At 51.8% G+C, this 23038-nt stretch overlaps 7 protein-coding genes across 7 annotated transcripts; 4 read left to right on the plus strand and 3 right to left on the minus strand.

The window, feature by feature from the left end:
- Positions 1–1706: 1706 nt before the first annotated feature.
- On the plus strand, positions 1707–4720 carry L3040_008553 (uncharacterized protein; the record flags this gene model as incomplete). The annotated part of the gene is made up of 4 exons (XM_066157107.1): positions 1707–1737; positions 2097–2623; positions 2745–3819; positions 3876–4720. 4 exons carry the CDS (start codon positions 1707–1709, stop codon positions 4718–4720), a joined length of 2478 nt encoding a protein of 825 aa, XP_066010374.1.
- Positions 4721–8252: 3532 nt separating this feature from the next.
- L3040_008554 (uncharacterized protein) lies at positions 8253–9685 on the minus strand (the record flags this gene model as incomplete). Its single annotated transcript, XM_066157108.1, has 5 exons — positions 8253–8291; positions 8347–8383; positions 8483–9288; positions 9370–9613; positions 9666–9685. The coding sequence occupies 5 exons, from the start codon at positions 9683–9685 to the stop codon at positions 8253–8255; spliced, it is 1146 nt and encodes a 381-aa protein (XP_066010375.1).
- Positions 9686–10810: 1125 nt separating this feature from the next.
- L3040_008555 (uncharacterized protein) lies at positions 10811–11855 on the plus strand (the record flags this gene model as incomplete). Its single annotated transcript, XM_066157109.1, has 2 exons — positions 10811–10928; positions 11002–11855. The coding sequence occupies 2 exons, from the start codon at positions 10811–10813 to the stop codon at positions 11853–11855; spliced, it is 972 nt and encodes a 323-aa protein (XP_066010376.1).
- A 1005-nt stretch (positions 11856–12860) lies between these two features.
- Positions 12861–14685, minus strand: L3040_008556 (uncharacterized protein; the record flags this gene model as incomplete). Its single annotated transcript, XM_066157110.1, has 8 exons — positions 12861–12990; positions 13065–13116; positions 13170–13296; positions 13355–14126; positions 14200–14230; positions 14331–14386; positions 14535–14565; positions 14679–14685. 8 exons carry the CDS (start codon positions 14683–14685, stop codon positions 12861–12863), a joined length of 1206 nt encoding a protein of 401 aa, XP_066010377.1.
- Positions 14686–16059: 1374 nt separating this feature from the next.
- Positions 16060–16830, plus strand: L3040_008557 (uncharacterized protein; the record flags this gene model as incomplete). The annotated part of the gene is made up of 2 exons (XM_007291038.1): positions 16060–16280; positions 16395–16830. The coding sequence occupies 2 exons, from the start codon at positions 16060–16062 to the stop codon at positions 16828–16830; spliced, it is 657 nt and encodes a 218-aa protein (XP_007291100.1).
- A 1027-nt stretch (positions 16831–17857) lies between these two features.
- On the minus strand, positions 17858–19115 carry L3040_008558 (uncharacterized protein; the record flags this gene model as incomplete). The annotated part of the gene is made up of 4 exons (XM_066157111.1): positions 17858–17983; positions 18038–18126; positions 18182–18780; positions 18868–19115. 4 exons carry the CDS (start codon positions 19113–19115, stop codon positions 17858–17860), a joined length of 1062 nt encoding a protein of 353 aa, XP_066010378.1.
- Positions 19116–19626: 511 nt separating this feature from the next.
- Positions 19627–22545, plus strand: L3040_008559 (uncharacterized protein; the record flags this gene model as incomplete). The annotated part of the gene is made up of 5 exons (XM_007291040.1): positions 19627–19716; positions 19945–20046; positions 20103–20477; positions 20527–21217; positions 21332–22545. 5 exons carry the CDS (start codon positions 19627–19629, stop codon positions 22543–22545), a joined length of 2472 nt encoding a protein of 823 aa, XP_007291102.1.
- Positions 22546–23038: the final 493 nt, after the last annotated feature.

The following is a 23038-nucleotide window of genomic DNA, read 5'->3' on the forward strand; positions in this document are numbered from 1 at the left end:
TTCCGGGGCGTCTTCCAACGGCAACCACCTCGGCATGTTACCTGGCCCTGCAAAGGTTGTTTTCGGCTTTGGCGGGCCTGGATCAGACGTGGCAGCACGGAAAAACATGGACGGAAAATACGGGATATGAAGGTTATGCGCTATTGGTTTGGAAGAATACCCACGAGATGAGATATGGTTGGTGGTGACGTTTCTCTTCGGCAAGGATATGCAGGATCTCCAATGGTCAGGATTTCTGTGGACACGACTTGATCGACTGGGCCACGGATTCCGGTATCCGATGAGCAACCTCTCCCCCTCGACAAACCTTTTTTTTTTTTTTTTTTTTTTTTTTTTGTTCTTTTGCCCTTTTTTGCATGATGGACATGGACCCTTTGCTTTCTATTCTTCTTGTCCAACTATTTGGCGCGCCTCGTCTTTTCGATAGCGAGCAGATGGATTGGGTGGCTGGACTTCCTCGCTTTCGTCTTCTCCGCGCTGCTTCTCCCCTCCACGTTCCCAAGATTCTGGCGTACAAACAACACTCTACACTTGACGGGCACGACTTTTGTGTTCTGATGATTGCATGGAAATGGGGTCAATACTTTTTTTTTCTGCGGTCGGGCGGGGCTGGCGCTTCATATCAAATGGAATTTGCCCTGGGTTGGTTCTGTGGGGCAGGGGTGGGCAATGGTCAAAAGATTCCTTTCCTTTTTGTTTCGCTACCACTTTAGGGAGACGATCTCCATGCGATCCTCGCCTTTAGTGGTGGGTGGGTTGCTTGCTATCCAAAGGGGTTGGCTGGCTGGGCAATCAATGGCTGGGAGTTGATCAACCAAGAAAGACAGAGTTTTCCATATTTGATTTTCAGTGAGCATGCGCGAGTTTCGGAATAAATGAGTTTGGGATTGAATGAAGCTGGGGATTGAGCCAGATTGGGATTGACAGTAAGTGAACGAACGTAAGATGGAGAGATTGCATTTTCCCAGTCCTTTGTGTGTGTGAATTTTGTTCTATGGTAATACATGGATGGATGGGGGTAAAGCGGTCTGATGATGATATCCATCTTGAGGATATTGATAGTAAAAACATGGGGCGCGGCAAGTGGTATTGTATTCTATGTACAATATTGTATTCACTCATCGCCAGTCTGCTTTCCGTACTACCTACGAAGTCCAGTCGCGCGTTATCCTAGCCTAGCCTATCGTAGTTTAGCGTAGCTTTGCGTAGCTTAGTCATAATCCCCACAGCAAAAGCCACAACTAACCAGCCAACCAACCAACCAACCAACCAATTATCTTGCTACCTACCTGCCTCAGCTGTAAGATTATTATCAGTAGTAGGTCAGGCCCCAAAAACAACAATCGACAGACAACGCGCGCTCGGGTTTGAGGACTTGGAACCTAGTATCTGGGCTCGGGGGGTTTCTATTTAGAGACGCGTGTCCGAGAGGGAACAAGAAGGACGATCGAAGCACGAAGACGAGGACACCCCCGGGAGAGAAAGGTCCGGGAGGCGCACGCGACGACCGACGACCGACGACCGACGAAGGTTCCGCATATTGTGCTGGGTTGAGAGGGAGAGGCAGACGCAGACGCAGCTGAGCTTGAGCAGAGCTTAATTGGGAGGGAAAGGAAGGAGCCGAATAACGGGAGGCTGTTTAGAGGGCGGAGGATCACAACTCTTGACACGACAAGTCGGGTCCAAGCAGGAGACGGCAAGAGAGAATGGGGGATTACTTTCGAGGTGGTGGTGGTGGTGGGGGGGGGGGGCGCGGAGGGGGGAAGAAGAGGAGATATCGAGGTATGTTTTCCAATTGGTTTTTTTTTTCTTTCTTAAATCTGTCCTCTGGTCTGTACTGTTGGGGTTGCCTTGGTGTTGGTGGCTGGCCTGTCATGGTGTTTTTTTTCTTTCTTTTTTTTGGATTGCCTTGTCCGCGCTGCTCGCTCTGAATGCGCAGGGGGTGGAGAGGGGGGATTGAGCTTTCGGTCTTTCAACACGAGAAGAGGATGAGGGATAAGGATGGGGATAGGCATGAGGATAGCTGATTCAGTTTCTGGCCTGCTTTGCTCTGCTTTACCTGCCTTCCTCTTCTGGCTAACCCAAAGCAACAACAGACGAAGATGACTACGAGCGCCGCCCCCAGCGCAGACGCTACGAGGACCCGCCTGCCACCCGCATCCGCAAGACGTTCCTCGCGCTCGCGGATAGCGCGCTCAAGGCGCCGGAGGAGGAGGTGCTCGCGCTTGCTAGGGACGTTGCTGCGAACCTCGCCGAAGGGGAGAAGGGGGACGCAAAGGGAGCTGGGGAGGTGAGGGAGGTGGTGGTGGAGCTATGCGTGCAGCTCGTGGTTGAGCAGCCATTGAAGATCCCGTTTGTGGCTGCGGTTGTGCTGGTGCTTAATGCGCTTGTGGGCGGTGGTGGGGATGGGGATGCCGGGGGTGTGAGTGTGGCTAAGGAGGTGTTGCTCAAGGTTTGTGAGAGGCTTGGTGGGGCGTTGCTGGGAGGGGACTGGAGGGAGGTGAAGCTCTGTTCGAGGTTCTTGGGTGCGGTGCAGGGGATGCTGGAGGGCGAGGGAGTTTGGGGTGTGCTGCAAGACTTTCTTGGTAGGGCAGTGGATCTGCAGACGGGGGATTGTGAAGAGGTGAGCTCTTCTGTTTCTGTTTGGCTCTGGCTTGGGGGTTGCCTTGGGACGAAGTGTGGGGAAAGCAGGGGATGTGTGGGTGTATTATGGATGATGGATGAATGCTAACTGGAACAAACAGACGATTGGCCCCGAGCTGGTCAAGATCATCTTGTTGACGATCCCGTATGTCATGGCTTCTTCGGCGACCGATAACCAGGAGAAGGCGGCTGCCATGGTCGAGAACACGGACATCATTGCTTCGGAACCGCACGTTTTGCAGGCAATGGTAGACCCGTACCCGGGTAACGGCAAGGAGGAAGCATCGGTTCCGACGGGTGTGTTGATGTTGCTGCAGAAACAGTTGCAGCATGAGGCCGCTACGGGATGGCAGCTGAGCTGCTTGCCGAGACCGTGGAAGGTGAAGTTCGAGGCCGGATCCGAAAATCTGCTGGCTACTGCACCGAAGCATGCACTTCCGGTCATCAACATGCCAGAAATTGTCGTCAATGGCCCGCGACCGCTGTTCCCGGACCTGTACTTCTCTGTCTACGCAAACCAGGATGTCGAGACTGTGGCGCCGACGACCGATATCGCGTCGTGCTTGATACGGGATGCCATCGTCGACACCATCAATATCCTCGACTATAACCGCAATGCTACGGCCAAGTTCTTGATCGATATCGATTGCTACTTCGCCCCTGATACTTTCGTCAAGAGAGCGACGCCGTTCGACAGACTGAGAGATATCGAGGGCGATCGCTCGACGTGGAAGCCAGAAGATGTTGCCGTCGACGCCGTCTTCTCCCAGCTCTTCCAGCTCCCATCTCCGGAACACAAGCTCGTCTACTACCACGCGGTCCTCACCGAAGCCTGCAAGATCGCCCCAGCAGCCATCGCACCCAGTTTGGGCCGGGCTATCCGTTACCTCTATCGCGGCGTTGACTCCATGGATCTCGAGCTCAGCTACCGCTTCATGGACTGGTTTGCGCATCACTTGAGCAATTTCGGATTCACGTGGAAGTGGACCGAGTGGATTGATGATGTCGAGTTGCCGGGTTTGAACCCCAAGAAGGCTTTTATTGAGGGCGCGCTGGATAAGGAGATCCGGTTGAGCTTTGCGCAGCGTATCAAGGGGACGTTGCCGGCGCCGTATCAAGCGTTGATCACCAAGGAGAAGGAGATGGATACGCCGGATTTCAAGTATGCCCTTCAAGGTATGTCTCTGCTTTCACGACAAGAAAAAAATTCGAGGTTTGACTGACGAAATCAGATACACCCTTCAGTCAAGAAGGCCAGGAAATTCTCGCTCTCCTGAAGAAGAAATCCCCCGAAGCAGACATCCAGCCCATTATCGACCGCATCCACCTACAAGCCCGCTCGCTTGCCCTCCCTGACGAACTCGTCTGCTCCACCGACGCCTACATGACCTCCATCTGCTACATCGGCTCCAAATCCCTCTCGCATGTGCTCTCCTGCATCGAGCGCTGCAAGGACCGCCTCTTGGCACTCGGCCCCGCGTCCCCTGCCGCACGCACCCAGATCATCGACTCGGTGATGCTGTACTGGAAGGACCAGCCTGGAATCGGCGTCAACATCGTCGACAAGCTGCTCAACTATACCATTCTCTCCCCGGCCTCCGTCGTCGACTGGGCGCTCTCCAACGAGGGGTCTCGTCTCGGTAAAGCCTACGTCTACGAGATGGTGAGTTCGACGATCGGCAAAGTCACGAACCGCGTACGTCAAGTCGTGCAAGCGAACCGCGTGCCTGGGCTATCACCTGAAGCCAAGGCGCTGATGAGCGAGACCGTGGTGAGGGAGAAGGCTAGTATGAAGGAGCTGTTTGACCTTATGGAGCGGGAGCTGGTGGGATGGGTGCAAGGGAGCAAGGCCGTCGGAGATGGGGAGGGGGAGATGGTGAAACAGTGGGGGGAGAGGTGGTTGAGGGTCTTTAGGCGCAAGTTTGCTGTGGAGGAGACGTGGTGCTTGGAATTCGAGAGTCGGCCAGAGGTCAGACAAGACGGTTTCAAGGCCGAAGGGGGGGTGAGTGCGCAGAATGGCGCTGGTGCGGGTGCCGATCCGGAGATGGCTGTTGACAATGATGAGGAGGTTTCGTAGATCTGTTGGACGGGCAGTGGTGAGGAATTTAGGCCGGTGGTTGGGGTCGAGGCCACGAATCAATTGATGAACACGAGGCCTGGATGTCGGCGACAGGATAGGCTATGAAAGGAAGAAAAGAGAGAGAGGCCTTTTGATTTGTATTTCTAGCACGAACGAACAGCCCTGCATCATGTACCGATAGAAGTGGGCGCTATGTCCGTGGGCATTGAGCTGAAAAGTAGCTGAAAAAAATTCACGTCAATTCTGATTTTTTTTTTTTTTTTTTTTTCCTTTTGCTTTTCTCTCTCTCTCGCTTATTGATCAAAGGATTGCTTGACGGTTCCAAGAACGCAACATCACTCTCTAATACTATCTATCCCTTGTACCCTATTACGATATAGAAGCGGACTCAAAACATTTCTCACCTCGAGTCCTCGAGTCCTCGAGTCCTCGAAGCTACGTACCTGGCTCCTTCGCACGAACGGCATTCTAATACCATCAGCCGTGCAGCCAGCCTAACGAAGGAGGTAGTAGGGAGAGACCGGAAGTGTAGGCTGCCAAGTCTGGATACAAAGTGTTGATTACGTGCATGCATGCTCTCTCTCTCTCTCTCTCTCTCTCTCTCTCTTTCTATATACCTATACCTATACCTACCTATACTAGTTCGTATACCTTACCTGCTGACTGAGAAACCCCAAACCACCTTATTATTACTGTATCGCTTCTTGAGCTCCCCCCCCGAAAGGCTTTGGTGTTACTGATATATATATATATATATCTTCGTATGATTTTTGAGATGCGTTTGGGGGAGGAAAAGAATGTAGATGTATATATATATATATATATATGTTACGGACTGCGGAAGAATGACTGGCTGGTTTTACCTGAGTAGGGGGGGGTAGTGGTAGTTGGCGATGGGGAGGGATACTTATCAATTGTGGAGGAGATGATTAGTGTGTGTATATTTATGTGTGTGTGTGTGTGTGTGTATATGTGCATGTATATATCGCCCAAGGGCCAAAACACACACAAGACTCTGAGAGGAAGAAGAAGAAGCTGCTGAACCCGGCACTGTTCTACTCAACGGCTTTCTCTGCGTTGCTCTGCTTGTCGACAAGCAGCCGGGGAGAAGGAGGTGAGATGCGGTACTGCGGTACTGCGGTACTGCGGTGGTGAAAAGACTAACCAGGCTTTTCCGTAGCGTAGACGCAGAGCTGGAAGCAGAATTATTCGAGGCGGATTCCTAGGCTGAGCGAGTCACGGCCATCCATCCATCTATGAATCACGTGGGTGGGTGAAGCGGCAAGCGCGGTGTTTGAGAGAGAGGTAGGTGTACGTTGAGTCTGAGGTAGGTGGCATGGAGCGAGGAGATGGAGGGCCCGACTAACTACCTTACCTAGTGCTTGCGAGCATGAGGGCTTGTGAGTCTCGCGTGGCCGGATGCCTACCGGTACAAGAGTGCGAGTGAGGGAAGGGCTGTGTTGACTTCACGGAAAGGTGCCGTGGGGGGGATCCCAAGGGGTTATGTAGTAAGTAAGGTAGTGCCTAGTCGCGCTATCGAGAGCTCTCGCTCTCGTCTGACATCCAGCCAGCACCCAATTCACAGAAAGACTCTCGCTTTCTTCCCGCTCGAGAATGGGACGGACGAGCAATCCCCCTGTACGAAAACCCTTTTTCGTAAAAAAAAAAATATAAAAAAATCCTAGACTTTCTTGAAAGTTGTCACTTGTTTATCCCGTGGCATACGCAAGCTTTACAGTACCGGTAGACCTCGAGTGCAAAAAGGGGGTCAGGTGCACCTGCCGGAGGGAGGAGGAGCTTGCCCTTTCTTGACGCCGCGAGCTTTGCCAGAGCTTGCGGCGCTTGGGTCGTGCTGTGCTAGCTAGTGAAGCTTCGTCTCCTACAAGACCAGACACGTGGATAGAAACTACGATCTGCGAAAGGGTCTGGTTGATGTATATATATATATATACATAATACATATGTAGTGCAAGTCAAATACCCCTCCCTCATCTAAGAAGGTAGGAGCTGAGTGAGACACGTCTTTGGAATGGTGAAAAGACGAAGCCAGATAGATGGTTAGGAAATGGCATCGACGAAAGATTCAATGTTTTGTGCATGGCCGTCTCCGTAGACTCCAGACTCGGGAGCTGGTATGGGAAGGGCTCTGCCAGCACGGAATTTGGATCCTCCAGGGCAGGGCAGAACAAGCGAAGGTGGACAAACATGCAGCAAAAGCGATCAGACGGGCGACTGTCTGCCGCCCACGCACAGCGATCTGCTCCACCCTCTAGTGCAGGCTTCTTCTTCTCCTTCTCCTCCGCCGTCTCTGGGAGATCCGGAATCCAGACAGACGTCTGGACACCCAGCGGTACATAGAGGGGGGAGACTCGCTTCTGTCTTCCTTTCTTACTAGGTACCGAGTTATACGCAGGTTTCTCTCTCTCGCTGTCAGCCCTCGCGCAAGTTTCAATCTTGACAACGACAAGTAGCCACTTGATTGACAGAGGAAGAAAGGAACACACTATTTGAGGCTGGGCGAGAGAGCTCCACTCTCCTCCTCCTCCTCCTTCTCGTCCTCCTCCGGCTTGAGAGAAACCCTTCAGCCAGGTCAAAGATACACCATTCCAGTCTTTGTGGAAAGTGTCACTCACTTGTCATCAGACTCGAAACATAAGCCAGGATAGCTAGCATGGTATCTATCCGCTTTCCCGGCCCCAAGTAAGCCACGCACGGGAGCTCTGGCTGGCCCATCCTTAATAGGGACAGGAGCAGTCTCACTTGCGCATGGAGATCGGAGAGTACCACACTGGGGACGTGGTGTGTATATATACACACACACACACCACCCCGGATCCCAAAACCGGCAGCCACATCCTTGCACCAGCGAGCAGCTGGTGAATGCGCGCTGGAAAGTGACTACATCCGTATGATAGCCGCCCGAAGCCAGATTCACCACCAACCCTGATTGATATCCACCGTCGTCGTAGAGGAGCAAGGGGATGGAATGCAAGGCACCCGAGTAGTGCTAAAGGAACGAGTGAATGGTGCAGGAAATAGACCTCTGGCCGCACGAGTTAGCGTTGAAGTCGGAGGGCGGTGGGACTTGGAGGGTATATGATTGCCCGGTCTGTCTCGAACTTTCAAACCGTGTCAATGGCATGGATGAAGACAGTAAACCTGATAAAATGGCTTTGCCGGGCTTTAGCTGCGTAGAACGACGGGTAAACGGTTCATCCCTTCAGTTTGGAAGAATAAATGAAAATAGGATAGCGAGAGTCGCACAGGAAAGTAGCTTGTGAAGTATGACGTTCTTTGTTATTAAATCATAGGATTGATAATAATGGTGTTGGAATTCATTTGACGAAGCAAACAGAACGTAAAGACATGATAGCAGCATACCCATCAAAGTTGTGAAACGTATTTGCTTCAGATTACCTAGCGAATACTCCATGTATCCATAAACTGAGATGAAAGGAGTTGTAATCCTGCCTCCATCTGAATACCAACTTTCAGTATATTCTTTACAAAAAGACATGGCTGCCGATTATCACGTCTTGCTATGATCTGTGGGTATCTCCCTCACAAGCTGTTCTGGATGTTACCGTAGCTCTGAGGAGATCATCCATTCCATGTAAACTCACCCTAACTGAAGCTCCCCTGAACGCCTGCCATGCCCACCTGATAACACCGAGCAAAAATTTTGCTGCCCATCCAAAGGCCTCTTGTACATGCTCTCTGAGTCTCTTTGCCTCTTTCCTAAATCCCTAAGCTCCTCACCGTCTGCCAATATAGCCCGGCGGAGCTTGTTGCTGCGGCGGAAATCCAGGTGGCGGCATGAAACCCGGTGGCATCTGAGGTGGCGGGCCTCCAAATCCAGGGGGCATGGGTTGTTGGAATCCTGGAGGGGGCGCGAACCCGGGAGGGTGGAAGTCTTGAGGGCCACCGTATCCAGCTTGCGAAGGAGGAGGGCGCTGCGGGAGTCCAGAAGGTATAGGTGGAAGGGGCATGTTCGGTCTCTGAGCCATTACTTGCTGTGGCTGGGGTGGCGGAACTGAGTTGTATCCTCCTCCGGGTCTACCTCCAAATCCAGGTGGGAGATTAGGTGGCGGTCCTCCGTATGCTCCTTGTGGTGTGCCCATGTTCATACCCATTCCGGGGTCCATCATCGCAGCTGGTCCCTGGGGTACGTTTCCGTTCATCAATAGTTGCGCCGGCATAGTTTGTGCCTCAGGAACAACGTTGTTCTTCTGGCCCGAGCTAGCAAGCATTCTCTCCGCCTCGTCACCATGTCGCTCTCCCTTTCCGTCTTTCTTGTAGGCATATTGTACGCTCACGTCTTTGTTCATCAGGTATTGGCCGTTCATGTTCGCGATAGCGTCGTCCGATGCTTCGAAGGTGGCGTACGAGACGAAACCATAGCCCTTGGAAAGCCCAGATTCATCGCGTGCAATCTTGGGAGGTGCTTGGAGGGATCCGAAGCGGGAGAAGGTATCGTAGAGAGTCTTTTCGTCCACCATTGGGTCGAGATTGCCTATAAACAACTCTGCGCCGACTTCGATAGGCTTCTGTTTGTCTGCGGAGGCCTGTAGCTCGTATTAGCATCGATGCGCTCTTCGGTTCTGTCGTCCAAAAAGCACGACATGTCAAGAAGAAAGGAACCATACCTTGTTGACTCGAATCGGCTTTCCATACAATCTGACCTGATTCATAATTCTCGCCGCATACTCGGCATCCTCCTCGCTGATGAACTCGACGAAGCCATAGCCCTGATGTGTCTGGGTAACCCTATCCTTTGGTAGATGGACGTTGACAATGCGCCCAGCTTGCAGCATAAGCTCCCATACCAGGCTGTCTGTAACCCGTTCGTCGATGTTGCCAATGTAGACGGTGGCTTCCTTGTCTTGCTCCCTATTACATATTGAGCATTTCTTACATTTTTCAGAGAGAGAGGAGCGCTTACCAGTGCCGTGCGCCTGACATGGTGAAAATTTGCGAGACGGAGTGGGCTTGGGGCTGAGGTTGAGAGACGTCGCAAGGCGCGTGTGAAGCTCTCTCTCTCTCTCTTCGGAATAAAGTTATTGGCGCTAGTACCGACAGGGATTGGACTTCGATCTTTTTTTGGGCCGGCGCTGTTCCTTGAGTGAAGATTGAAGACAACGACAATTATCGCCGCACTTCAAGTTCAAGCCTGTGAGTATATCCTCTTATTCTTGTATTCCGGATGGAATGTTACCTTGACTGACGCCCTGCCAGCTCCAAACCAGCATTCCAACCCGTCAATATGCAACTTTCAGAGGAATCCAAGGTCCGTCAGGATCGAGGGCTGAGGCAGAGAACGATGTACTGATGAGATTCCAGGAGCGCATCGGAAAGGTCATTGACTTCTCTCGTGTCGCTATCCACTAGTACGATGATGCCCGTCCTTACCCCTCGTGCAGAGAGTGGCTACTAACAGATGTAGTGGCTACCTTCCTCTGATCATCTACCTTGGTACTGCTCCCTCAAGCTTTACAGCACTCGGCCAGGAATACTGACACAATCAGGATACACACGCAGCGAGCCTCGTCCATCTTTTATCCGGTATGTACTCGCCCCGGACCCAGGATCTCTACAGTACTGATGCTCTCCACAGACTCTTCTCTCCTCTTGCATAAGATCAGTACCCAACTCAATTCAACTCAACTCACGATACGAACCCCTCATCTACCTTACACCCAGGAATTCCATCGCCAGGAAGAGAAATATGTACGAGGATCTGGGTTCCGAAGGCAGGATGTGTGTAGCATAGCCGGCGTTTTGAAGGGCATATGGGAAGGACCCATGGATGGATGGATGGATGGATGGCATGGTATGGCTGTACTACCGAGATAATTGTACAATAGCACTGAGCGGTGCGATCACCACTTCCAAATCCTCCAGTTCGTCGTCTTTCCATCCTACGCATGTAGAGACCCTAATTGGAATTTCTGTGATGTAAAGCAAAAGCGGCGCACATTATCGGGCCTCGGTGAAAACTTCGTTGCGCAAGTACCTTACCTCAAAGAATATCCATTGCTCCCAACACTACAACAGACAACATGACATCCCCAACACCGCACTCATGACATGTCTGACAACCATGCGCGAGCCTCTCCCACAGTCGAGGCCATCGCCGGCTTCACTGCAGGCGTCGCAACGACGGTCGCCGTGCATCCCCTGGATGTGATCAAGACGCGATTGCAAAGCAAGCTTCCCACCCTTCCTCCCCCTCGCCTTCACACATTTACATACACACTCAACTAACGAACCGGCCCCAGTCCAGCGCAAAGCTTCCTCCCCAACTGCCACAAGCGCTCTCACGATCTTCCGGACGCTCATCTCCAGCAAACATCCCTTGCAAAGTCTCTACCGCGGGACCACTCCCAACCTGATCGGAAATGCCAGCTCCTGGTCCCTCTTCTTCTACTCCAAATCGCTCGTCGAGCAGCAGCTCGCCAGCTTCCACGCGCGGCCCTCCCAACCCCTCTCCGACTCCGGCCACTCCCCCCTCCCGGACGACCCCAGAAGCGCGCTCACGCCGCTGGACTACTTCGTCGCCGCCTCCCTCTCGGGCGGCCTGACCTCCTTCAGCACCAACCCGATCTGGGTGATCAAGACCCGGATGCTCGGCTCCGACCGCGGGGCCGCCGGCGCGTACAGCAGCATCTGGCACGGCGCGCGGGAAGTCATGAAGAACGAGGGCCTCCGGGGCTTCTACCGCGGCTTCGGCGTCAGCCTGCTGAACAACAGCCACGGCGCGGTGCAGTTCGCCGTCTACGACCCGCTGAGGAACATGTGGAAGGCGTACTCGCGGGAGGAGAAGTTCGGGAACACGGCGACGATGCTGATCTCGGGCGCGGCGAAGATCATTGCAGGGACGGTCACGTACCCCTTCCAGGTGGTGAGGAGCCGCTCGCAGATGAACGACGCGAGGAATGTCTACGGGGAGGGCATCACGGGCGTGGTGGCGAAGATCTGGAAGGAGGAGGGCGCGAGCGGCTTCTACCGGGGCTTGGGCACGAGTGTGGTGAGGGTGTTGCCGGCAACGTGGGTTACGTTCCTGGTGTATGAGAACGTCAAGTACTACCTGTCTCTTCTGGAACAGGCTCGGGACCAGGAAATAGGCTCTTAGAGGCTCTGGGGCCTAACTGCGTGCTCTGACTGTTTGATATTCTTCCAATTCCTACATCCCTCGGTTCCCGTATTGCTCTGAGCGCGTTGATATCAAATGAAGCTTTCAAAATCATTCTGCATCCCTTTCCAAGTCGCAGCAGACGGCAGAAGCGTCTGCTACGCACTGCTACGCCGGAATCCCCTTTGAAAGCCCGCGTGGGCGCAGTCGTCTCGCTCATTTATACGTACAGATCGAGTCTCTCACCCCCATCCTCCCCCATCAACAGAACAACACTGCCAGATCCAGCATGTCGAGAACAAAAGGACATCCCGTGCACATGTGTCTCCCTGTTGAAGTTCACCCGGCAAAATATCACCACGGTACGGTTACCTTACCTTAACCCTTTAGGGTAGAGAATCGTATTCGACCCCTTCATCACTTTAGTCAGTGTCACTCACATGCAACAGACTTGCCGTCTCGCAGGAAGGGGCAAACAGTAGTGCGTATGCAGGCGCGTCTGGAGGGAGTCCATCGCCGGTTTGAGAGTGTCCCCGTAGATGAACTGGATTTTGCTGGAAATCCACGGTAATGCCAACTTGACTCTACTTACTTGGATACCCTTTCTATGTTTGACTCTTGCCATGTGGGCTGATGCATAATCGATAGATCGATTCCCATGAGACTCGACTCTTCAGACCACAAGGGCGACATTCACCTAACTGGTCATCAGCATCGAAAGACGAGTATTCAGTCACGCGCGATATCACAATCCTCTCTAATCCAGGTAAACAACCCTTCCATTGATTCCCCCTTCTCAAGAGATACTCAGTTGTGGAAAGGGCGCCGCCAAATGAAGGGCCGCAATGTATTAGTAAGAAAAAATTGTTTATGATTGGAGACCGATTAATTGATCGATAGACGACAACGTGTTGACCAATGCTCCAAGCAAAACAGGCGGCTAAGCACAAGCAGTCCAGATTCCCGTTCTCCACTCAGAAAAAGTCCACCCAATCGCTCGCGCCGCTACCAGAACTTTTCGGAATGTAAACACTTTGCAGGACAGCAAAGCATGAGGAACGAATGCTTTGCTCGCGTCTTCTTCTTGGTCAAATCCGTGAAGTTCGTGATGTACGCAAAAATTGCGTGTAGAAGTCTGGAAGAGGGTCAGCTCCATTTGCGCGACGGGAAGGGGGGGGGGGGGGGGGGGGGGTTCGGGTATAGCTTTACCTTAGAAGCACTTGCGGTGGACGATGGAAGGTCCGCTCTCGTCGTACTCTTGCTTCGAGATCCACATTTGCTGGAAGGTAGAGAGGGAGGCGAGAATGGAACCACCAATCCAGACGGAGTACTTTCGCTCGGGTGGTGCAATGATCTTGACCTTCATGGAGGATGGGGCAAGAGCAGTGATTTCCTTTTGCATACGGTCGGAGATACCTGGGTACATGGTGGTTCCACCGGACTGATCAAGTGTTAGCAGACTCCCAAAATCGACGATGGTAGTAGATGCTGAAACTTACCATGACAATGTTACCGTAGAGATCCTTGCGGACATCAACATCACACTTCATGATGGAGTTGAAAGTTGTGACATGGATACCACCAGACTCAAGACCCAGGACAGATGGCTGGAAGAGCGCCTCAGGGGCACGGAAACGCTCGTTACCAATGGTGATAACTTGTCCATCGGGAAGCTCGTACGACTTCTCCAGGCTGGAAGACTGGCTGGCGGTTTGAATCTCTTGCTCAAAGTCAAGGGCAACGTAGCAGAGCTTCTCCTTGATGTCACGAACGATTTCACGCTCGGCAGTGGTGGAAAAGGTGTAACCACGCTCAGCCAAGATCTTCATGAGGTAGTCGGTCAAATCACGACCAGCCATGTCGACACGGGCAATGGCGTGGGGAAGGGAGAAACCCTCGTAAATGGGGACAACGTGGGTAACTCCATCACCAGAATCGAGAACGATACCAGTGGTACGTCCAGAAGCGTAGAGAGACAGAACGGCTTGGATGGAGACGTAGAAGGCGGGGGCGTTAAAGGTCTCGAAGACGATTTGGGTCATCTTCTCTCTGTTTGACTTGGGGTTGATCGGGGCCTCGGTCAGAAGAACTGGGTGCTCCTCGGGGGCTACACGCAGCTCGTTGTAGAAAGTGTGATGCCAGATCTTCTCCATGTCGTCCCAGTTGGTAACAACACCGTGCTCAATAGGATATCTCAGGGTGAGAATACCACGCTTGGACTGTGCCTCATCACCGACGTAGGAGTCCTTCTGGCCCATACCAATCATGATACTACAGATACCACATCAGTTTCTAGCTCGTGCTGTCCATGCAGAGGTAAAATAGCGGAGCTAGGAGTCCTTACCCATGGTGGCGAGGACGACCGACAATGGATGCTGCGAGTATTATTAGCTGCGATGGCTACCAAGACGAGTGCGCCAAGTGCACATAGAGCCTTATCGGGAACGAAAATCTGATTGTAGGTGGAAGACTTACGGAAGACAGCTCGGGGAGCATCGTCACCGGCGAAACCGGCCTTGCACATTCCAGAACTGCAGAGCCCGTCAGCTACATCCCGCGACACTATAAGATGTTCCTAGTCTCGACGCAATCGATGGTGAAGGCTGGATGGATATGGAGGCCAGCAGATGCTGTACAGGTAATCTCGAGGTTGGCATGCTGAGGGGGGTCGGAGCTTACCCATTGTCGATGACGAGAGCTGCGACTTCTTCTGTAGAGGGCAGAGAAAGTTAGCCAGTACTCAGGTATAGCCAGTTCGATGCGCGGAGGTAGTATCAATGGATCTGAACAGAGAAGAGGAGAGGTGGAGGAAGGTCTGCTTACCCTCCATGGCTGCTGATTACGACTGAGCGTCAAATAAAAGGAGGCGTGTGTAGAAGGTGGGCGGTGTGAGGTTCTCGCGACGATTAGATCGAGAGAACTGAAGTCGACGGTGGGGGGGGGAGACGACGAAGGCGAGTTGGTGGTGGTGATAGAAGGGGGTGTTCTGGTGTTGATGAGGAGATAAATCTCTTGACCAGATGAAGTTTCGAGAGGAGACAAGACCCGTGGTGGATTGGAGGCCGATGTCACAGCGAGGTTGTGTGGGCCGCGACTGCTTGATCGGTCCAGGGGGGGGGGGAAGGAGGAGGAGAAAGGTGAGGCGATGATTGGTCCATATAGACTGCCGCTTTAGCCCGAGCCGAGTGGCAAGCGAACAGCTGTCCGCTGATGACGGTGGCTGGGGAATAATTGCCATCATCGCCTCTCACGCTCTCACGCTCTCGCGCTCTCTCGCTCTCTACGTACTCCCGCTACCCTGCGCATTCAAGCGTCTGGAAACATCCTCCTCTGCATTTACGTTTTAGGTAGATCTACCTCTAGGTCCAGGTGCAGGTGCAGGTGCAGGTCATGTTCCAGGTCCAGGTCTATTTCTACTTCTACTTCTACTTCTACCTCTACTTTAACATTGAGGAGGCTGCGAAGGATCTCCAACCACTGCTCAAATACGGTAGGTACATACTTCTACAAGCTTACTACTATCCAGCCACCAAGCCCGGGCCATCCAGTTCGCACACCGCAACTTGATCGTAGTGAGGACGAGCGATACGAAGAGAAGCCAACCCAACCCACCCCACCCCACCCCACCCCAAATAGGTACATAGAAGTAGATAGGACACGGGCGGATGAGACTCCATCATTTAAAAATAAAGCCAGCCAACTCTGATCCGGAGGCCGGTCTACAAGCATACCAGCATCGAGGTAGCCGCATGCTGTGTTCCTGTCGCCTTCCAACGTGTGTCGGTTGACAGCAGCCACGCAGGGCTGCAACCACATCAGCTCTCGTCTCGGCACTGATGTCAACGCAATGCGTGCGTGTAATGAAGATAACGCTCTCGGATGGAGGGGCAGTGAATAGAGCAATGGTGTGTCCGTAGAGGAATGTGTAATTTGGGCATGCTCAAAATTAGGCGGGAAAAGGTACCGGTAACAACGTCATGATTGAGACTGAGGTGGAAAGCCGGATATTCGTTCTTCCAGCCCCGGCGTCTTCCCGCACCTGAGCGGGTAAAGCTACCCCTCCAAAGCTAATAATAGTGTGGCAGTTGACCTCACAACTTTTTCTTCAAATCTACTTCTATCTACATCTTCACATCTTCACATCTACACCTCCACCCTCCTCCGTCACCACCAACATCAACACCACAGCTACAGAACTGCAATCATGGATTCCAAACTCAACTCCCTCCTGAAATGGTCCACCGAGAACTCCTCTTCCGACCCTTCCTCAGCCCCCGCAAAACCAATCGACCCCGCCGCGCTGTCCGCCCTCTTCGGCGGCCCCAGCGACGCCGACCTGATGAAGATGTCCATGGCCGCCATTCTTTCCTCCGACCCCGAGATCACCCTCGAGGACAAACTAGTCGCCTTCGACAACTTCGAGCAGTACGTCTCTCATCCCCCCCTCTTCCTTAGAGGAGAAACTCCCCACCCCACATGCAAGAAACATGAGTTCAAAATCCCGCAGTCTATGTATGACAAAAACTGACATATTCCAAGACTAATCGAAAACCTCGACAATGCAAACAACATTGAGGCTCTCGCCCTCTGGCCCTCTCTCCTAGGCACCCTCTCGGATCCCGCACCCGACATCCGCACTATGGCCGCGTGGTGCATCGGCACAGCGATCCAGAACAACGCGAAGGCGCAGGAGCGCTGCCTCGCGCACGGCGGCATCCCGCTGCTGGTACGGCTGGCGCGCGCGGAGGCCGAGGAAGTGGTCGTGAGGAGGAAGGCCGTGTATGCGCTTAGCAGCGCATGTAGGAATTATCAACCTGCCATGGATGTCCTGGTTGGGGAGTTGAGGGGCGAGGAAGTTGAGGGGATGGAGTTAGGAGAGAAGGTGGATGCGGCTGACATGGGTGTCTGTGATGGGATTTTTGGGGCGCTGAGGGATGCTGCTACTAATTGTCGTGTCGTGGGGAAGAATGCTTAGAATTGAAAGACAGACTGAGGGGGCTTAGGGGAAGGGAAAAGAAAATGGAGGGGAGTTCTGCGTGCCCAAGTAGAACGGTGTTCTGGCGTTCGGGGAATAGCATAATTGTACACAAACGGGATAGGACTTGAGCGCAGAGGACTCGCGCTGGATTTCATTCTCTTTTCAGAGGGTAGTGCTTACCGAGACGTGTAAAATCCAGAATATACCCAATCCAGGCAGACAGACAGGCAGACAGAACTCGAGACGCTTCTCCAGAAGCACAAAGAAAGCATACCTACCTACCTCACCTCACCTCACCTCACCTCAGCTCTCCCGTCCAAGAAAGAGGCAGCAAGCAAGAAAGCAAGCAAGCAATAAAATAAAATAGAATAAAATAGAATAAAATAGAATAAAATAGAATAAAATAGAATAAAATAGAATAAAATAGAATAAAATAGAATAAAATAGAATAAAATGGAATAAAATAGAATAAAATAGAATAAAAAAAAATATATATATATATAAAACATAGTAAAAAAAAATATAGCAGCAAGTGAGAGGGGGAAATTGGATTACATATATATATATATATATATATATAGGGATTGTTTTTCGATTTTCCGTTTTGCGATTTGAGTCGGTTGGTTTGTCTTGACGTCAGTCGGAGTGGGTGATTGATTGATTGATTGATTGTTTGGACTGGCTTGGCTTGGCTTGGATTGGATGGATGGATGGATGGATGGATGGATGAATGGATATATGGATGAATGGATATATGGATATATGGATATATGGATATATGGATATAGGTATGTTTGAGGCTGATTAATGCGAGGGTTTCGAGTTTAGATGATGTTTGTGTTTGTGTTTATGTAAAGTATGTATGCGAGAGCTATGCAACGACTTGCAGTTAAGATGTGGCGAGATGGGTAGAGATGGGTTGTATAAGATTTTTGATTTACAACTGGTATGTATCTAGTATACACTAGTGTGTTACAGCTCTCAATAACCGCTCCCCCCACCCTCCCCTCTACACGTACATTCTCTAATCCACTAACTTTCCATAGAAAGGCACGCCCAGAGAGCTGAGAAGTAATCTCGCGTGCCTGTCTGAAGTAGCGGTCGTCTTCACCGTGACGTGGAAGCCTGGGATCAGCTTTGGGGGGTACATCTATGGGGCCTTGTTAGTCTGGAGCTTTTGGTCTATCTGGGAGGGGAGACGAACATCGTAATTGATTTCGACTTCGGGAAAGAGGATGGCGCCTTCGCGTCCGAAGCCGAAAGAAATGTTTCCGCTGCTGTCCCCAGTTGATCCTATGTACCTAATCAGTCTCAAGATACGAAAATTTGTAGAAGAGGGCGAGCTTGCCCTTCACACCCGGCCAGTCCTTGATCCGGGGAAACACTAGATTGACACACTTATCCACAAACTCGTACGCCTGATCATTCCTTATCGTGCACGTCAACGAAATCGACATGCCCTCCCGAATCCCAAACTGGCTGACACTATGCCTCGCCTTGTGCACCAGCGGCTGCACCCCCGTAATGGCCTGCAGCATCATCCCCGCCATGTGCAGATGGCTCGAGTCGTCAATTGCTCCCTTGACGAAGCAGTGCACCGTCACCTCCTCGATTTTCGGGATGTTCTTCCAGGTGATGTCTTTCTCCACCAGCCGTAGCACGTCTCCCGGCCCTCGTGGCCCTCGCTTCGGCCGCCCTTTGTGGTACGGAGAGCTGTCATCCCAGGTACGCAACCGATCTGCCCTCGGTGTCTTGACGGTTCCTGGGGGCTGGTGGATGTAGCCGAGGGTCATTAGGTCTGGAGCAATCATGGCTTGGTAGGTCTGCTCGAGGCGCGTGCGGTTGAAAGGCCCGGGGACGAACTCGCGGGAAGAAGGGTCGGATCTGGGAGGTGGTTGATGGGGGTGGAGTGGTCCTCGATAGTATCTTGGGGGCCGGAACTGGTATCTGGATGGACGTCAATACCAGATGCATGTATGTAATCGAAGCCCAGGGCATAGATAGGGGGGAAGTTCTGAGCGATGGCGTACATACCGACTGGATGGAAGCTGCCTCCTCCTTCCCGCAGCTCTCTTAACTGGATCATAGTCCTTTACTTTCGCGTCCACCAGGCCTGTGGACAGGAACGACGATTGGGATTCCAGCTCCTGAAGATCCTCATGGGCGACTGCTGCCTCCGTGGAAGCATAGCGGCGTTGACTCCTTAATATTGGCGCATTTGGTGACCTTGCTTCTCTCAGAATCAGCCGGCGCAGCGCAGATGGCAGGTCCTTCGAGGCCATTGTAATACGACCGACGGTTTCTGTTTAAGAGCCGGCGATGATTGATTTCTGGTGTTGTCGAAACTAATTATGGGCCTGGACTGCTGAGATTGGCTGAGTACTGACGTAGGGCTTGGCGTTCAAGGATATCTGGAGCTCGCTTTCGTATTCTCTCCTTACCTCATTTTAGGAACTCATCAACTGGGCACTCAACTAGGGACCAGCGCCCAGGCAAATTCAACTCGCTCCGTCGTCCACTTTCCTGGATTCTCCCGGATACGCAGAAATTTGCCGCAGCGGGCATTCGATACGACAATGGGTTACTTCGTCGTCTCCTGCTCCAGGCACCGTCAAGTTCTTCGATCCCAAAGTTTCTCATCCTAATCCTTCACGACCCCAACAGGTCCCCTCCATCTATCGGTACCCCCTCGCCTCTCCACGCAACAGCAAAGTTACCGACACAATTCCCCGAAGCGTTGCTCGAGCTTCAACGATGATAGAGGCTTCTGAGGACATCCAAACCAAATTCAAAATGAATATAAACCGACTTATCTCACGGCGCGACAAGGATGGAAGCGCCCACAGGCGAGTGAAATCGAGGGACAAGGGCACAGAGAAGAAGGTAACGTAACTCACGCCAACGCTTCTCTCTTTTTTCCGCAGTTGCTTTTTCCGACTCCTCGTTTTTCCTTACTCATATGCTGGATTCAAGACCCGGCATATTGATTCTTTCTCCTCTATTTCGCGGGCCTTTTCGAGTTCAGACCACAAGGGCAGACCGTCAATTCAAACGTCGCCCATTGCCATCCACGCAATACAAGCTGACTTTCGGCCTCGTTTCTTTCTACAGTCGCCCATCATTCATGGTGAAGGAGGACTCATCTCCATATTCAAACCGAGCTATCCGCAACAGAAGCTCGATAAGGACAAGGCGAAAGAGTTCAAGGAAAAGGTACATTCCGCCAACAGCTCGCAGTAGAGCATTGCTAAGATAGGCAATACCCATAGGTATCAGCGATCAAGAAACGCTTGAAGGAAGAAGGATGCACGAGCTTGTCAGACGAAAATATCGACTTTGTCCTAGGATGTCAAAACACCAAAGGCAGCGTAGAGAAATCAATGGAATTGTTGAGGATATTCCAGGAATCACTCCACTTCCAGATTGTCCCTTTCAACCCGGATGTTTACCTCAGAGGGGCGGTGAATCGAGAATTCGTCACTTGCTATATCGACTCGCTGCTGTTCGCCATATTTGCGAAGCTACCTAATTATGAGGATATACTGCTCCAGCGGTTTCAGGATGAGCCTAGAAATCGACTTTCAGCCATACTTCGGGTGTATGTTAATATGCTCAGGCGTGGGGTCTTGATCGAAGCCGACATTGTATGGTTCTTCTTCGCCGTTATCGTGGTACTGGCTGACTGGTATATAGACGGAACAACTGCAGGTTGCTATGGCCGACTGTGGATGGGAAAATGCTCGCACCACACAGCAGCAGGATGTCGCTGAGGCTTTCTGTCATCTGGCAGACATTCTTGGAATGCCATTGTTGAGGATGGAGATGCATTTGTATCACGGTGCGAAAGAAGGCGACCCCGATGATCATAAATTTGTCGAGGAGCGACTCCTCAACATCGCAATTCCCGACCACCTGCCCCCAGGGCGAACGTGTTGGAAATTGGAAGAGATCATGGAAGCCTATTTCACCAGCCCTATACATGTCACTCGACCTCTAGAACGCTCTGTGACCAAATCATCTCTCCAAATCGCCAACTCCCACTACGATGAACAGGGAGAGGCATCTACTCTGCCTCAAATCAACTTTCCAGACCATCCATTTTCCTGGTCGACACCTGATAACCCCGTCACTCCCGCTACACCACGGACCTCCAATAGTCGCGACCGCTCAACCAGCATAATATGGGCTCGAGTTCAACCTCCAGACAAGAAACCGGAAGATAGCCCACAGAGTTCGACCATTGACTTCCTCAACATGAAGACTGATACTATGCTCGGGCCTGAAAGTATTGATTCCGGCAAAAGCTTTTCAACACCCTTGGTACGCAACGACTCGGTGCGGAAAGAAGCTTCCGTGGAAGCATGGCAATCGTTCACAATAAAACGTCCGTTCTCCATTTCGTTAAATATACTGCAATCTGCTTTACCCACGTCTTTTGTATTGATAGGCAATGTTGCATGGCCTGTGTGGCGAGATCCAACTGACATCAAATATTTAGATGAAAACCCCTCTTCAGAATCAACACTTCCCAATAGTGAACCAATCGACAACAACCCCCTGATTGGTGTTTGCCTGAAGAGATATGGATTTGACGAGAAAGGTCCTAAGCGAAACGGCATTCCCGTCGACATTCCTTTAGAAATTCGGATTCCCCACTTCACTAGTAGTGAGGGGGGAGTGGAAGAGGATGTCAAGCTTTCGCTACAGTCATTCGTATGTCACCAAGGCGATCGGATCGACTCAGGGCATTATATCTCATACACACGAGGCACAGCCCCGATAGTGGACGGAGACTATAAATCAGATCGGAAGCTCGTCAACGCAAATCGACCACCTGGCTACTCCGAAGAACGCTGGATCAGGTTCAATGATTTGGCAAAACCTCGTATCGAAAATGTGGACGTCAGGGAAGCATTGGGGACAGAGATGCCGTACCTCCTGTTTTACCAGCTCCAGTCATACAAAACTGTTACCCCGCCAGACCCCGAGCCACCCTCTTACCACGAATCAAATTTCGAAGCGAATCTTATAAATTGCACCCCGCAGGAAGACCGGCCAAGCTACTTCGACAGTGCTGCATACGATCCTACCCTGAGTGGTCGAGTATCCGAAGAAGTTCCTCTTTCCGACACTCCACGACACAGCCTTAATCTCCCGGAAGGCAGCATCGAATCCCGTAGGGGCAGCTTACCTTCCACGGAATACAGCCTGGCTAGTACTGCAAACAGTATCCTAACCACCTCGCAGCCATCAACTCCTGTCGAAGAGACCACTGCTCAGAAGGTGTCTCGCGCTGCTCATAAGTTCACACGGGCTAACAAGACCCGATCAACGAGTCAGTCCGAGGATAAGTCTGTGGAGAATCGTGTCGAGAAAAGAATCAGCAATACCTTCTCTCGCCTCGCCATGATGAAGAGCAAAGATCAGGTGGTGACGAAGCCGGATAATCAAAATCCTGAAGAGTCCACAGGGCCCAGTGACACGATTATCAATCCTGCGGACGTGGAACCCCGCCGATCCATTGCTATCGAGACTCCGACTGAACAGACGGAGCATCTGAGTGAATTCAACGCAGACGTCGGACGATCGAGGAGCAGGAAGGGGAAGGACAAGAAGAGAGAAAAGAGTAAGGGACCTAGCGAGAGGTCAGAGGGTCATTATTACGGGCACTACAAGGAGAAGGTGCAGGATAGAGAGTGTACGATTATGTAGAGGATGGGCGTTTGGAAAACCAGGGCTGTCTGTTTGTATGACTACGGGTGGGCTACCTGATTTAGGTATGGGTATAGACATTTGAGGCTGAGATGCACGGTAGACTTTGGAGCCATCATTTGGCGGCGTTCTATACCGAGTTGGTGGAACTCTGGCGGGTTGGTACTTCTGGATAGGGAGTGTCCGGTATTGATTGTGTTATTGTCTTCCTCGGGAATATGGGAAGGGGGGAAGAGAAGAGAGACTGTGGCGTCACATAACATGCATACACCGTGTTATGTCATAATTGGAATTATGTCGATGTAAATATTTGGTTTCCAGTTGCATGTTATGCTTGTCTGTCTGTCTTGTTCCAGTCGCTCATCCTTTCCGAATTTTCTTCATCTGCTATAGTAAACGTGGAAGACCGAAAATTTCTACAGAATGCTTCTTCCTTACAATTCTCCTATGATGATGGCTTGAGCTTGTGCAACTGAGAGCAATATGAAGATGT

This window comes from Drepanopeziza brunnea (genome assembly GCF_022702325.1).
Source record: "Drepanopeziza brunnea f. sp. 'multigermtubi' strain 214-2 chromosome Unknown ctg16, whole genome shotgun sequence".
NCBI classification, from domain to species: Eukaryota; Fungi; Ascomycota; class Leotiomycetes; order Helotiales; family Drepanopezizaceae; genus Drepanopeziza; species Drepanopeziza brunnea.